A 17,129-nucleotide genomic window follows, 5' to 3' on the forward strand; every position below is an offset into this window, starting at 1 on the left:
AGGCCATGTCCCTTTCGTGGCTTTCATGGCAACGAACGTGGTTCTGAGTGGGAGTCTTGACGCTCCGTTTAGGAATTCGGGGCGGTTTACTCGCTGCGCCCGCTTCCTTCATTCGGGTCCCGTCCAATCTTAGCCCATGGGGCTTTAATATGGGCTGGGCTTGCGAAATGAATATAACCCGTTTTGGGCTTCGCGGGTTATCACAGCCCTTTCCTTGAAATGATAGACTAGAATTGGAGGGGTGCGCCAGGCCCAAGCAGTAGTGCAACGCATGGGCGACACATGAGAGGCCCAATAGCAAGCTACTGTGATGAACTCTCCCCCTTAAAAAATTAATTTAATATCGTGTGGGCCAATGACCCACATATCAGATATTAAACTGATAAGAACAGATACTACACTTGATCTTAGGGTAAATTACATACGTGGTGTACAACCTTTATCCTAAATCACACTTTGGTGTACGACCAAAATTTTGTCACACTAAACTGTACAACCTTTTAGTGACATTCCACTAAAGTGTACAGCAGGTAATTTTAACCGGTCAACGCCTGATCAACGCGCCACCTCATCACTTTTAACCTCCTAACAAATAAAAATGGATCCCACCTAATATTAAATGACTAATTTACCCTTAATTATATTTTTATATTTTTATTTTTTATTTTTCTTTTATGTTAATTCTTTTCTCTCTCCTATCCCTCCCCTATATTCTCTCTTCCTCCTACGCGTATTTACCCATGGCTGCCGCCTTACCCCTCTGTATTTTCCCTCTTTCCCTTTGCATTTTCCTTTATCATTCTCCATCTACTGTAAGTTTGCTAGTTCCTACAGCTTAAGCCAGCCATTTATAATGGATTCAATTCAGATCTCAACTCAGGTCGGAGCGGCTACAAGATGAACGGCGGCGGACGAGTTGCGACGATGAAGACAGAGGTGGAGCCATGACGACGATCCGAAACCGTCAACAACAAAAACATAATCGGAAATCGAATTGAAATTGGAATGGAAACCGTCAACAACAAACGACGATCCAAACGTGAAAAGAAGGATTGAAATTGGAAACTGAGGAACAAAAGCTTTAAATTAAAATCAACAATCTAGTAAAATCAATGTAGATTTTCCATCACTAATAGTAAGCAATGTTTCGTTTGTTTTTAACGAATTGTCACTTAGCAATAAGGAATCGAGGATTGTTGTATTTGGTTGGTGATAGCCAAACATGGTTTAAATTAATTAAGACGTGGGTTTGACGGGATGAAAAATTGATGCAGGCAAAGGGATTGACAAACGATGTAGTGGTGGGGCGAAGAGTAGAAGATGAGGCGTTGAAGGAGAAGGAGTTGAGTCCCCTCACTCTTCTACCCAAGCCTGTTAACCACTCCTCCTCTGTTCTTTTACTTTGTTTGTTTATTTATTTACCTTTTTGTAACCCATCTCAGACGAACATGGCTTTTGAAATGGTAGAGAGATGAGTGAGAGAGAAATGGTAGAGAGAAGAGTGGGAGAAGATGTTGAGAGAGAAATGGGGAGAAGGGTTGAAGGAAGAAGATGAGGATATTTTAGTAATTTTATGAGGAACAAGGATATATTAGTCATTTCATAAAGGGTAAAGTTCAAATAAAACCCATGTGGTTTCACTAATTTTCAGATAAAGGACTGTGGTTTACTTTTTGTCAAAACGAGGACTGAGGTTTTCAACTTTAGCAAAATAAGGAATTTTTCGATTGATACTATTAAAATCACCCTTAACCACTTCAAAAATGACATATTTTAAGAACTACTAATATTCTAAGCAACTTTAATTCTTCAACTTTTTTATTTCGAGATTATTTAGATGATGTTTGGTAAAGAGAGAGAAAGTTAATGTTTAGAAAGAGAGTTCCAAAAAAAATGATTTTCTAAAATCGAAAATGTAGTTCCATAGAAAATATGACATTGAACAACTTTAATTTTTGAAAATTTTCATTTTGAGGTCGTTAAAGATAGTTTTAATAGCATTATTAAAAGTGCGAAACCTCAGTCCCCGTTTTGACAAAAAATAAACCACAGTCCTTTATCTGAAAATTAGTGAATGAGATTTTATTTGAACTTTTCCCTTTCATAAAAAATGATCCCACTTTTTTTAATTCTACAATGAAAATGATCCCACTTTTTTTAATTCTACAATGAAAAATATTAATACGACATAATTGACCAATCAAAAAACCGACTGTACACTTTAATAGGAGATCATATAAAGCTTGTACAGTTTAATGTGATAAAATTTTAATTGAACACCAAAATGTAAATTGGAATAAAAGTTATACACCACATAATCTTAGCCAAAAGGCCAAGAAAGGTATGAATTCTTCATCATCTAGTTTCCTTATTTATAGTTGGCGCCCCTCTTTATTCCTCTCCAAACTACCGATGTGGGATAGTGAATGATAAACTATAAAATGACAAACATAACCCAACCCCTGCTGCTGAACTCACGTCCAATAACTGAAATACTTTCTTTACTTCTCATTCTTAATTCTTTAAACACAATCAAATCTACTAATTTTGTTCTGAAATGCAAACCTCCGACTCTTTTAATAAATAATTTAAAATTGGTTAAGATGAGTAAAAAATTCTTCATTATATAAGGCCATATATAAATGCTACTTTTTGTTATTATACATCCTTCTTTTTATTTATTTCTTATTTACTATGGAAAAGATGAATTGCTATTTGCTAAAACCAATTTATAAGACGAGTTTCAAACATTACAGATTATGATATAATATCATGTTTATTAATTTCTATCGAATCGAAATTTATATATCTCATTATAATAACTACCTAATTCACGTTTAGGATTAGAAAATTTTAATTCGGATATATCAGTAACCAAGGGCGGAGATAGAAGAGAGGGGTCCGGACCCCTCCGACCATTGTGGTTCTGATCCCCTCTGTCTCCACAAAGTTTGAGATTGTGAGGGCGTTAAATTAATAATTTGATTAAACTTTGATTGTGTATTTGATAAATTGGAGATTCGATCTAGAATTTTGATTGGATATTTAATAAATTGATGATTTGACCTAGAACTTTGATTGTGTATTTGATAAAAAAAAATTGGTAGATAAAGGACGGCTAAAAGCCCAAGAGGACAAGGAAAAAAAGAGAAAGCAAAAAGCTTAAAGAACGATAAATTAGAGCCGCGCGGACATCTGATATTAGGCGAATATAAACTGGCCACGTGGGACTTAAGAGACCTAGGCCAACACCCGAGAAAAGGGAACACGTGGAGCCCCCATACTCAATGGACAATACGACTCCATATTAGAGATCTCGACTTATGAAGCCTCGAAAGACCCAATGAAGGATCCATCCATCACAACAATTACACCCGATCCCGTAAATCTTGGACCTACTGGGATTGAGAAATATCAGGCCCTGATATCTAGACGCACGTCCACCTATCAACAAGTGTCACGTAGCACATCCCGCTCATCGACTCTCAACTGTCTTCTACAATCCGATCATAGTATAAATATAGTAAACTTAGGTCAAGGTACACAATTTCATTAATTCATTAGGCTTATATTACATCTTTGATTTATTATTATGTTCATCCTTGAGTCTTACCTCAAACTGACTTAGGCATCGGAGCGGGTTAGCCCGACAACTACCCTCATTTGACCTTATTTCTTGTGCAATTACAGGTCTTTAAGTGGACTTTTAAGATTCAGCCACATCATGTAGTAAAATTTGTTCTAGTAATATGTTATATTTTACTTGTGTCTTTTATATATTTATATATTTATATATATATATAGATGAGAGATCAGGTGTGACACATCTCTTATGATGTGACAAACCTTATTGTGTGACAAGGACCAATTTTGTAATTAACCAAAAGGAGGTGGCAAATTTGTAAATAAAAGGTCATAATTAGTATTCTTTCCCTGTTAACTTTATATGTTATATTTTTATTTATTACAATGCAATTAATTAGTATTCTTGCTCATTAAGATCTTATATTTGTTTTTCATCATTACTACTAAATTTCATTGTTCATGTAATATATGCAAACTAAAAGTAATTGAATATTCACAATATTTCGAACACTAGTTAAAATAATATTAATACATGTCAGCGTTCGAAATATTGTGGATATTCAATTACTTTTACTCCTTCCGTTTCACATTGCATGTCGTTTTAGAGAATTGTATAGAAATTAAGGATATTAGAGCAAAGACATTATTACCCTTTATTTATTGATTCGACTATTTATTTATTCTATAAAAAGTCCACTATTCTAATTAATTTTCATAAACTCGCGTTTTATAGTAGGAAAAAAGATGACTTAACGTGTACTGATCATATAAAATGACATGTATAATGAAACAAAAAATAGTCTCTAGAAAGACATGTAATATGAAACGGAGGTAATAGTTTGCATATATTACATGAGCCATGGAATTTAGGAGTCATGGAATGGTTGATGAAAAATAAATATAAAGTTTTAATGAGCAAGAATACTAATTAATTGTATTATAATAAATAAGAAAATAAAACTTTGGTTTGGGTTTGCGGCTCGGGGTGCCAACATAGTTGGGATGTCGACCCTCTCTCATGCACCAGGCTTTCAATAAAAAAAAAATAAGAAAATAAAACTAAATAAAAAGTTAACATATAAAGTTAATAGGAAAATAATATAATATAGTTAATTTAATTATAACGTTTAGGTTAAATTGGATATATTTTGTAAACGTTAAGCTTAAATTCGTATTATTTTGTAAACGTTAAGCCTATATTAGTGCTATTTTGTACGTGAGGCCTAAATTGATGCTGTATTGTAAACGTTAAGTCTAATTTGATATTATATTATAAACGTTAAGCCTATATTGGTGCTATTTTGAACGTTGAGCCTAAATTGGTACTTCCCCAAAAACCTTAGGTCTATTTTGGTACTTTATCCCTTAAATAAATCATTAAAAGCTTAAATCAATTTAGCATTAGAGATAGGTAACTTTTTTTTTGGTAAACAGAGATAGGTAACTAATTGTCCATCTATCTCTGAAGGGTGTAGTAATGAGTGTTTGAATCTACTATACTGAATTTTTCAGTCTATTAGATTCGGGTAGCGACTGTGCATTGTTTCAGCTATATGCTTTTCAAAATCGCATTTTCAACATCAAACCGTATTTTATGTATAAATTTTTAGACAATTTTATTTTATGTATAAATTTTTATATTTTTCAATTTATTTTACATCTAGTGGCTAGTGTCATAATAAAAATAATAGTATACTACTAGTTTTTGGCCCGTGCGGTGCACGGATTCATCTTAATATATAAATATTAATAAAAATACAATCTAATAATTACAATTAATGACATAAATGTGTTATATAAATTAAATATTATTATTTGATTTTCACATTTACTTTAAATAATATTTTTATAGATAAATATAATAATAAAATAAAAACTAATATATTATATATTATATTATATTTTTTATCAGTAAAAAAGGAGGAAGTGACACCTCAGTTCCATCGTTACTATTTTATATTATATATAGATATGTAGAGAATTAGAGAGATTTTAGGGATTAATTTAAATTTTGTAGTACTCTTAGATATATGGGATAAAATAATCTTTTTATAGATAAATATACATAATAAAATTAAAATTAATATATTAAATTTTTTATCATTAAAAAAGGAGGAAGTGACACATCAGTTCCATCGTTACTGTTTTATATTATATATAGATAGATGTGTAGAGAATTAGAGAGATTTTAGGGATTAATTTAAATTTTGTAGAACTCTTAGATATAGTACGGATAAAATAATCTTTTTATAGATAAATATATATAATAAAATTAAAATTAATATATTAAATTTTTTATCACTAAAAAAGGAGGAAGTGACACCTCAGTTCCATCGTTACTGTTTTATATTATATATAGATTGTGATAAAAAATTATTTACTTTTGAAAATGGTATAATTGCAAATTCTACATATTATTTTTATTGGAATTCGATTAAATCATGTTGAATTGCATTAGTTTCAATATTTTATAATTATTCAATTTCTAGCTTTTTATTATTATTTTAAATCTAAACAATTTAGAATTGTAAATGACTTTTTTTTTTTTTTTTTTTTTTTGAAATTGAGGAATTCATTCATTTAATGTTAATAGGTGGGATTGAGATGGGATTTGAGGAAAAAGCAGCAGCACCTGCAGCCGTAGAAAAGTGGAAAATCTAAAAATAAAATACTTGATATCAGCAATGTATCTATATTAGGTACATTTTCTATTTCTTATAAAAATAAAAGAATCCATAATCCACTAATTAAATAAAATTCTGGACAACATATATAATATATATAGAAAAAGAAATAGGAAGCTGAAATCTGTGAGAATCGATTGAAATTAAAATGACAGGATTGGCATCCATACGCAAACAACTCAACACTTACTGGCTAAAAAGTTGTTCCATTCAAAAGATAAGCCCTTATTCTCACTTTCTAATTAATTCTATATATTATTATCGTTTAACTGTGTAATCATATATACCTGCAAAACAAAGAGATGTCAATGGGGGGAGGTCAGTCTATGATGGTCTTATTACTCTTTTGTCTGCTATTACTCCACCCTTATAGACCAGGTAAAAAATATAATAATACACCACTTATCTCTTTCTTTTTTTTATTATTGAAAAGGGTTGTATTGTATTTTATGTTGTGCCAGAGGGGGCATATGGGGTGCCGGAGCATCTCCGGCTGCTAGGAAACACTCCTCAGAGGTGGTTTAATCCCCCTGTCGGAGACGAGGTATGATTGGGTGTGCAATTTGCTCGCTCGACAAGAAAGGAGAAATACCTAGGGGGTGTTTAATTTTATTTATTTTTGTCTCCGTTTTGGTGTCTAGAGGGATTTTTCAGGACCCGTTTGGTTTACTTGTTGTTTTTGTTATGGTTTTAGGGTTTGCGATTTGTTGTTGGAAAAACAGTATACGGTTAGCAACCAAACACTTAAAAGCTTTTATTTTAATTTGAAAAGACAAACACGAGAAAAAAAAAAAAGGATTACACAAACACCATTATAAATTGGTTTCACCAATGATTATATACATAACAACGATAATTCTATTATAGTGTCGGATTGGTAGAAATATGACAATTATAAAGTTTTTTCCCATGAAGCACGAACTCTTCCCCGGGGTCGGCGGGACGGTTTCGGACTCGACGGACTCAGGGACTCGTCGGGGACACGACAGACACGGCCTGTAGGGAAAAAAATTTGTAAAAGTTTAGAGTTTCTCTTAATTTTTTTTAAAAGAGATGGTTTCATTATAAAATTTTGATAAAAAAAAACCTAATATATAACCGTTGGTTTCTCTCGACATTCGCAACTTTTCCTTGTCTGTGTGTTTTTCTTGCTGTAGTCTTCCTCTTCTCGTGTGAGATATATATTGATGCTTGTCTGTGTGTTTTTCTGGCTGTTGAAATCTTCCTCTTCTCTGCCTTTTCTTGTTGTGAACATCTTCTCTTTATAAAATGGCTTATTTGTGATTTACCAAGTTTTTTATATATTTTTATATGTAATATATATATATATATATATAAAAAAAATTTATCGTGTCTGAAGGCTATTAACAGGATTTCAGATAGCCAGGCTGTTTGTCTGAAGAGCCAGAATCTCATCAAAGCTATTTTGAGGCTTCGTCCTGCCTTTGAGTATCTTAATTTCTCCCATATTTTTAGGGAGCAAAATCGCGTGGCGGATCGCTTAGCAGCTGCTGGGCATGGGAGAATGTTAGGTGTTTCTACCCTATCTGTTCCTCCTTCTTTTCTTTTGCCTTCTCTCCTAGAGGATAGGATTGGAGTCAGCCTTCCTAGACTGATCCCGGTGTAGGTTTTTTGTTGGTTTTGTTTTTTTTCCTTTCCTTTCTTACCAAAAAAAAAATTTATCGTGTCCCGCCGCACCCGTGTCTCATATTTTCTAAAAATGTCATTTGCCAAACCTGCACCCGTGTCCGATCCGAGTCAGTGCTTCATAGGTTTTTTCCTTACATCAATCACTTTCTAATGAAGTATTGTGCATCTTATTTTTCATTGGTCGAGTCGATTACACCCGATGTATGGTAGAATTTTTTGCATAATGAACAATTGATATATTTTGGCAGTTGGATTGAAGTTGAAGAAAGAAGAGTATAAGGGTGTGGAAGAGAGGGAACTAATTGGGTCATCTCCTCCAAATTGTGAGAATAAGTGCAAAGGATGCAGACCATGCTCTACAATTTTAGTCCCTACACCACCCAAAGCATCTGAATATTATCCTGTTGTTTGGAAGTGTACTTGTGCTTGGAACCTCTATGATCCGGGCCATTAATTCATGCCTTTACATTCTTTTTACTCCTTTTTTTTTTTTTTTTTTTCTGTTGTTGTTGTTTAATTCAATCCAATTTCTACATTTTTATTAATTTTCAAGCTGTACTGTAAATTTCAAATATAATTCAATTTTAGGATCCCTTTAACCATGATTTTTTAATTAGCCTCTTTTACCCTTGATTTATTTTGTGCTATGCTTTCTAGAGAGAAAAAAACTTCATCTCTACTTCATTTTGTGTGTATCTTAACTTGTGATTGAGAGTCCGAATATCTTGCCGAATCTTCCGGAGTTAACCTGGAAAGGTTGAATAATAAGGACTAGCTTTAAGTTTATATTGTTAACGCACCGTATGATGTGACCATACTTATCTATTTATAAGACTAGGTTGAACTTTCTTTTCTTGTTCTAGCCGTATATGGTTTTTCCTTTTAGGGAAAAATGCTCCATGGAAGCTTCCCAGGGGCCGGAGAGGGTCGGCCGACCCTCCGGCCCCGCCGAAAAATTCCAGAAAGGGGGTTTTCAACCCTGGCCCCCAGCCATGGTAGCTGAAGAGGAATTTTCGTGCAGCACAAAATGACATCCTTTTGTGTTGCTTCTGTAAAAAAAACAGATGAAAATAGCGAAATTACCTTTTTAATCTATAAGCTTATAATATTTCCTCAAATATAATCTCCACCAATAACCATAGGGCTAATATTGTACCTTATCCTGTGTCAAAAAGTGCTATATCCATTATTTTGCCCATAGCTTATTTTGTTTTTTTTTTTGTATTATAATACGTCTTTATTTTATTTGGAATTCATATCTCTAGTCGAATTGCTTTTCCATTTGATTTGCATCTGTTATCCATAAAAAAAAATTCATTTCTTACTTTCTGAGTCCAACACAAGCCAAAATAATTTATCTAAACAAGACATATTCAGTATAACATAGATTATTAGATTTACGTGATTTTGGTAGGATCAATATATATCCGTTTATTTAAAAGGATTTTAATGATAAAATTTAGATTATAGCCGTCTTTCCATGACTTCAAATTTGTAGGAAATATTGGATGTCATTACAATCTTTTGTTTTAGGTTTTTTTATGGATTTTTTTCTTTCCTTTTGTTGATACTTTTTTATCTTTTTTGTTGTATTTTTTTCTCCAATGAAATGATATATAATTTTATAGAAAAAAAATAAATAGTCTATTAAATTTTAATAGAATCTTGATGAATTAGAACTTAATGCTACAATAATACAATTCTTTTAAAAAAAACTTAGGTCAAGAAATCAATTTGATGAGCCATACTGTTAATACTTTCCCTGCCTTACGTTTGTACTGTACAATCAATGTGATTATCGTTAATCGTTTGTTATTTTTGGACATGATTGGAACAAATAAGATTCACACCTCCTAATATTTAGATCCATGATTCAGAACTTTTTTTTTTCTTTTGTATGGAAATGATTCAAAACTATTAAAATGGACGAATTCTATACAAGTTTAATTGAAAAAGAAAATATAAGAAACATCATTCTAGGCACTCAAAGATAAATTCTCTACATTTGTATGATTTTTTAAGTTAATATATATTACTACTATTTAATAAGATATCAATTTAGTAGAATTTCTAATTTAATATTAAATATACTGGTATTATGGGCAATTTGGACGGAAAGAAATCAGAGGTTGTGGAACGCAAACGCAGATCTGCTGCTGTCGTGGTTGCGGATTCGTTGCGGTTCTTCGTGGATTGGCAGGGGGCGAATCATGGCGCTGTGTCGGGAGCTAGCATAGCGACTCTGCCCATGCCTGACAGTAAATGGAGATGCCCACCTGCGAGCACAGCTGCAGCGGGAGTTCCGTCGGTCAAATTAGCGGAGGCCCTAAAGGTATTACATGGGTTGCATCACTGCACTACAACTCGGTGCTGTTTGAAACAGATTCAAAGGAAGTAGTGGATAGTATTGGAAGAGGATGCAGGGATGTCTCCGAATTTGGTTGTGTCATCAAGGATGTTAAGAGTTACTTAGAATTCATACCCGACTTTTCTGTGTTGTTTGTCCTTTGATCAGCGAATGGCGCAGTCCATATTATGGCTCGCTCAACCTATTCCAATGCTGATCGTTTTGAGATTTTCCAGGCTCCTGTGTTTTTACAGTGTGCTCTTTGTAATGATTCTACTTATATTTAATTTAATCCGATCTCTTCTCAAAAAAAAATATATATATATACTGCCATTTAGTAAAAATTAACTTAGCAAAATTCCTAATTTCATATAAAATATACTATTATTTAAATAAATCAATTTAGTAAAATTTATAATTTAATATAAAGAATATACTACATTTTTATTATGATATAAATTAATTAAATTATAATAATAATAATTAAAAATTAGAATAATTTACAAATTATATAAAAATTGAGAGGTCAACTTCAGCTATACTAATACTACTATATTAATTCATATCAATAATCTATCCACATTTGATCCTTTACTGTATCTCTTGTAAAATAAAAGAATCAATAAACCACTATAGGAAAAGCAAAAGAAAACAGAAATTAAAGGGATAAGTTACCAAAATAGGCCTAACGTTTTTTGGGAAGTACTAATTTAGGCTCAACGTTCAAAATAGCACCAATATAGGCTTAACGTTTACAACATAATATCAATTTAGGCTCAACGTTTATAATATAGCATCAATTTAGGCCTCACGTACAAAATAGCACAAATATAGGCTTAACGTTCACAAAATAATACGAATTTAAGCTTAACGTTTACAAAATATATCCAATTTAAGTTAAACGTCACAGTTAATTTAACCATATTATATTCTTTTTCTATTATCTTTGTATGTTATCTTTTTATTTAGTTCTATTTTCTTATTTATTATAATACAATTAATTAGTATTCTTGCCAATTAAAGCCTTATATTTGTTTTTGTTTTTTTTGAAGAAAAGCCTTATATTTGTTTTTCATCAACCATTTCGTGACTCCTAAATTTCATGGCTCATGTAATATATGCAAACTAGTTAAAATAATATTGATACATGTCAGTGTTCGATTCATGTAATATATGCAAACTAAATCGAACACTGACATGTATCAATATTATTTTAACTAGTTTGCATATATTACATGAGCAATGAAATTTAGTAGTTATGGAATCATTGATGAAAAACAAATATAAGATCTTAATGAGCAAGAATACTAATTAATTGTATTATAATAAATAAGAATATAGACCTAAATTTGTTCAAAAAAAAAAATATAGACCTAAATAAAAAAATATCATATAAAGTTAATAGGGAAAAAATATAATATGATTAATTTAATTATGACATTTAGCTTAAATTGTATATATTTTGTAAACGTTAAGCTTAAATTATTTTGTAAACGTTAAGCCTATATTGGTGCTATTTTGTACGTGGAGCCTAAATTGATGCTATATTATAAACGTTGAGCCTAAATTGATATTATGTTGTAAACGTTAAGCCTATATTGGTGCTATTTTGAACGTTGAGCCTAAATTGATACTTTCCCAAAAACCTTAGGCCTATTTTGGTACCTTATCCCGAAATTAAACAAGCGAAACAGGAAGCAATTGAAAGTTAGAAGACAGAATTGGGATCCATAAATTACGCAAACAACTTCAAAAATTACTTCCTAAAATGTTGTTGGATTGAAAATAATTAAGGACTTATTACTTCCTGATTAACTACAAAAAGGTTCAACTCTATCTTTCTCTCTGTATATATTAAGGTTTAATTGTGTGATACATAGGTGCAAAATTAACAGAGAGCTGTCTATGATGAGGCCAAGTTATTTGTTAATACACTTTTGTCTGCTATTACTCCATCCTTATAGACCAGGTTAATTGATTTAATTATATTGTATTGAAAAGGGTTGTGTTGTGTTAACAGTTGGATTGAAGTTGAGGAGAGAAGAGAAGAGTACATGGAAGAGGAAGAGAGGGCAGTGATTGGGTCATCTCATCCAAATTGTGAGAATATAAGTGCAAAGGCTCTACAATTCTAGTCCCACTTCCTATACACAAAGCTACTCATTATATCATTATCCTGTCGCTTGGACTCTACTTGTGCTGGAAAACTCTACTATCCCCACCATTAATTCATATAATGGCTTTTTAGATTATTTACACTCTTTTTTGTTATGTAATTCAGTCCACTTTTACATTTTTAATTGTCAATCTTAACTTGTTAGTTTCAAATATAATTTTTAACTATGACTTATTAATGTATTGTTTCTCTTTCTGTGTTGATTTATTTTGCTCTACTTTCGAGTCAATGTCATGTTTGTGAAATATAAAGAGAGAAACAAGTGAAAATCTAATTTGCTTCATCAAGCAAAAATCAAGGATAATCTCTACATATTCAAGGATTCAACACCTTACTAGTTTGGATTTTGACTACCGGAATCTCTGTGGAAATTGGAGATGTTTCAGCATAATATCCACCTTGAATTTTTCTCTTTCGATAAGATCTCATGAAATCTCATTTTTCTGCATCTGAAAGTGCAGCTGCTGCAAAGTTTAAAATGTGTCACAATTCTAGCAAGTCTAATAAATGACATTCAATGTGTTTCGTTTGTTGCATTTTCTTGTTTAGATTATGATTATCAGATAGTAACTTGAGTATGATATTAGAATGATGAGCGAATAACCTTACCTTTTATTGCTCCAAAATCAAGGAGCTTTGCAAGATAATTGCGCAGGCATGTCAATATAAACCTTTCCTGCTCTATATAAAGCTCTGCACTGAAGCCAAGATTCAGTTTCCGCTCTGGAGAAGCAGCTCGCACGAATGACTTGTCGACCGATTCATCAACTCTTTGAGGCAACAAAGGCCTTTCTTCTTTCACTTCAATTCCATGAGATCTGGAAACATTATGGTAGTATCAGTTCGGCCCTTAGTCAACATATGGACATACAACACTTACTGCACATCAGGTTCTTCTCCACCATTCTCCCCATCCAGGGTTGCATCACTGGTTATCTTGCATACTTTTGCTTCTTGCATCTCAACTGTAGATTTTCTTTTGTTACAGTTAAAGCAGTTCACAATCCCATTATATACACATATACCCCTAAAATATATTCTTCTCAGCATGTAAAGAGAACATAGAAAAGGAACAAGTTAAGATGAATGCACAATGTTTGCACTAGAAAGAAATTTTATGCTCTGTTGATTATATCCTAATTCATTTTGATAAGTTTTAGAAGACAATCCGAGAATAATAAAGAGGAGTTCGTATGAGCAAAACACATATATGGTATGTGTCGGGAGAGTTGTGCATAGGCTGAAAGTTTGATTGAACAAATGAATTATCAATTCAATGCACTATTTATGGAAGTGAATACTTTATTTACTTATCATATTTACCAAGAACATATTTCGTTTGAGCAATAGTTTATTTCTGTTTTATGGTCAGGAAGGGAAAGAAAGGAAATACAATAAGTGTTTCAATACCAGCAAAAGTTTTAGCAGCTTCTGATGCAACCACCAAAAGTGAGCAAAGCTCTATCGTGTCCAGAGGATGATTAATGTCTGCCAACAGCGATCTTGTGCCATGATCAGCAAGTATAATTAGTTTACATTGACTGAAAAAGGGAAAAGGAGTAACTGTTGACAGAAAAAGTCAAACCTGTATCCATAGTTTGAAGAGCCCAAATGTGTGGAATTATCAATGCAGCACGCAGAATCAACACAAAAGGTCGGGTATGAACCTGAAATTCTTACTGGATTTGCCTGCTAAATATTTAAAAATGATAATTAGTTTGGATGTTATTAGTTTCAAAGGACATAAACTGAGAATTAAAGGATAAAGAACAACCCCAGGCCCATTAAACCACAGAGATAATAATATATACGGCAATAGAGAACGGAAAGGTCAAGTCTATCTGAGTTTAGGTGAAGTATGATGATTTTCATTCTTATACATGCAAAGTTTATTGGAAATTATTATCATCAGCACATCTCATTAAGTTACAAATTATGCTGCAAAAAACCACTTAAGGATATAATATATTAGATACTTCTATATCTTGTGTGATCTTCTGATTTTCCTTGTTTGAATCAAGGACCTTCCGGTATCTTTTCTTCCTGGGTTTTCGCAGAAAGCCATAGCCTGATGATCCGATAGCAGCAAAAGTAGCTGCATTTGTGTGCTTGATGAGGATTTCACAATTTCCAAAGATTCTCCGAGAATCAGCTGTCTTTTTCCTATACCTTTCAACATTCTTACAGTTAACACATTTGCAATTCTCGGAGCAAGCAATCTTTGCTGCAAAGCAATCACAGTATTTCTTGAGGCAACCAGTTTTTTTGCAGTTGCAACCCTTGTTGTGTTTTCCCATAATCGGAACATGATTTTCTTCACCCTATGATTGTTGAAAAGCTAACAGTTATTATCACAAGACATAAAAAGGATTCAATTTATTATATAATAGCAGTGTGCATTCAATCAAGCTACAGTATTACATGCACTAGGTACTAAATTATATAAGTATTATTATTAATAACACATTGCTGCATTCCGTCAAACTACACTATTTTTACAAGCACCGAATCAACATGCATCATACAGTTTTGATTCTAAATCCAAATTTCAAATGCATGCAATGTCCCAAAGCATAATCCTAAGGAAAAAAGTCCTTATTGTATTCAGTAACAACTAGTAGGGATATATGTATTGCTGAAATTTAACTCAGAATATATGGGTTACTTTCTTTATACCCATCAGATTGATAACTACAAGGACTGGTAGCAACCTTTGGCCTGAAAGCATCTGAGTTGCGCTCAAGAACAATTTTAACAGCTGATCTCCTAATAGCTTCATTCTCAATATTATTATGACAATCACTACAGCTGCACCCATCACAATAGGCTCCAGAAGCAAAGCATTCACAGTACCTGTCGATTTGTACATAAGCTTTTTCCAACATCTATGAATATCCCACATATATACCGTTATTCCCTTTCAGACCAATGAATAAATCAAACAAATTCACCACTGTAAATTCAACAGCAACTGATTTTGGTCGTTAAGTCCTATATATATATATTAGTGTAGATGGTTTAAGGACATCAATATTTAAGAATCGTATATATATTATCCTTGCTTCAAATATATTTAACTTATGAACTTACAACTTTAAGCATTTCGACCGCTTGCAGTGACATTTTCTATGATTCCTTGAAGTATTGCTTATTCCGGCGCTCACTTGAGACGAGAATGTCGGAGACTCCGACTCGCTGCTCCAAGCAATTAATAACAGGAGAACACAAAAGTAAATTAGAAATTAAATTTCATCAATAATTCGAAGTACTATTGTATAGTTTAGGTGCCGATTGAAACAAAAAAAAGACGATGACAAGCATAATTTTAGAGTTTGATTATATCTCTGCGCAGTACACTTTTCGTTCCTCGATTTAAGATAATTTTCACATACAACTCAAACGTTTCAACCGAATGAAAATATTAAAAGAGAAACGGAAAACTGAATGTGATAGCAAACTCAACCAGAGAGCAATTTGAACTTCAAAGAAAATGGAGAGGCGTACAAGAATAAACTCACATTTCTGAAGATGGAGAACGTGAAGGCAAATGTGACGTGACCTCCGAATAGTCCTTAGCTGGTGGAAGTCGCGATGTAGTGAGGACGGGCGACAAGCCGAACTCGGTGAAAACTAACTGCTTAGCCAGCTTCCTTGTCGAGAAATTTGATTTTCCCCTAACTGTATATCTCATTATTTCAATTGATTTAGTGTTTTACGCGGCAAATTCGACGTCACAACTACCTGTTTGCTGGTTTAGTCAAATTGATTCAACCGCTTTTTTGGCGGGGAATCTCCATCAACACTAAAATCTCACAAGAGAAGTTAACATAAGGAAAAAGATCAAATTAATGTTGAGAATTAAACAACCGCGACTCAACTATCATCATTTTGTTAACTGAGAAACTCGGGGGAAAAAAAGGTGAAAATGTCTTAAAAATCGAGCAAAATTGAAATGCGAAAGGTGCAAAAGTTCACCCATTTTCTCAGCAAGCAAACAGAAATTGACAGCTTAGATTCCGTAAAAATGATGGAAATTCCAAGAGGAAGAAGTGGAAGAAGAGAATTATAGTGGTCAGGGATATGAGTGAGCTACGGGCAGAGTAAAAAAATAGAAAATATTTAGGGTAATTGATGAAACAGAAAACCATGAGTGGTTTTCTTGAACCAACTCATACTGGTTATAGCTGGAAGGGAGCTCTGGATTCTTTGTCACAAACGCAAAAGCGGTGTTAGAGACATTAAATTTGCTCATTCACGGTTACATATGGGTTTATTAAATTTAAGTTTTAGGATTGTTTCAAACTCCATCTTAGAATTCTAATAATTCTAATAAGTCTAAATTTAATCATAAATGAACAAATTCTATATGCTTATTAAAGTACATGTGATTAAAACTGTATTTTTGGATTTGTTTTTTTGCTAGAGAATACAGTAAAATCTTTAATCCAATGGCCAAGTTGTCCACTTAAGCTGCCATGTATAGTCTCCTTTTTAAGTAGATGTCATGCAAAAGAAATTAAAAACGAAAAAAACATCATGAAACCTCTGATCTTTCATTATTTGGTGCATTAAGTTTTCGAGCTTTTATTTAGAGATATTAAGCGCATAATCTTTCATTGTTTGGTGTATTAAACCATCGATATTTTTATTTAGACACATTGAGCACTTGATCTTTCATACATAGGTG

At 32.6% G+C, this 17,129-nt stretch overlaps 1 protein-coding gene and 1 non-coding gene across 4 annotated transcripts; both read right to left on the minus strand.

Annotated features, from left to right (window-relative positions):
* Positions 1-236: 236 nt before the first annotated feature.
* On the minus strand, positions 237-423 carry LOC136225115 (U2 spliceosomal RNA). Its single transcript, XR_010686849.1, has one exon. It is a non-coding gene; the product is annotated as a U2 spliceosomal RNA (small nuclear RNA).
* Positions 424-11,839: 11,416 nt separating this feature from the next.
* Positions 11,840-16,639, minus strand: LOC136221697 (protein tesmin/TSO1-like CXC 6). Of its 3 annotated transcripts, none has more exons than XM_066009123.1 (9): positions 15,961-16,639; positions 15,533-15,637; positions 15,154-15,295; positions 14,419-14,763; positions 14,028-14,131; positions 13,853-13,944; positions 13,323-13,407; positions 13,052-13,260; positions 11,840-12,906 (listed from the first exon to the last, which is right to left on the minus strand). In XM_066009123.1, exons 1-9 carry the CDS (start codon positions 16,131-16,133, stop codon positions 12,878-12,880), a joined length of 1,284 nt encoding a protein of 427 aa, XP_065865195.1. In that variant the 5' UTR covers positions 16,134-16,639; the 3' UTR covers positions 11,840-12,877. The 3 variants fall into 3 exon arrangements, with proteins under 3 accessions (XP_065865195.1, XP_065865196.1, XP_065865194.1); XM_066009124.1 differs by having other exon boundaries at positions 11,840-12,903; positions 14,028-14,134; XM_066009122.1 differs by having other exon boundaries at positions 14,028-14,134.
* Between the last annotated feature and the right edge of the window lie 490 nt (positions 16,640-17,129).

This window comes from Euphorbia lathyris, chromosome 3 (genome assembly GCF_963576675.1).
Source record: "Euphorbia lathyris chromosome 3, ddEupLath1.1, whole genome shotgun sequence".
NCBI lineage: Eukaryota > Viridiplantae > Streptophyta > Magnoliopsida > Malpighiales > Euphorbiaceae > Euphorbia > Euphorbia lathyris.

Bases quoted from the DNA above. Each gene is read 5' to 3' on its own strand.
- LOC136221697 (XM_066009122.1), bottom strand. From the start codon at position 16,133: ATGAGATATACAGTTAGGGGAAAATCAAATTTCTCGACAAGGAAGCTG. The intron at 15,296-15,532 runs GTAAGTTCATAA...ACAAATCGACAG, and splicing joins CGGTCGAAATGCTTAAAGTT to GTACTGTGAATGCTTTGCTT. The intron at 13,261-13,322 runs GTAAGTGTTGTA...TAATGTTTCCAG, and splicing joins GGAGAAGAACCTGATGTGCA to ATCTCATGGAATTGAAGTGA.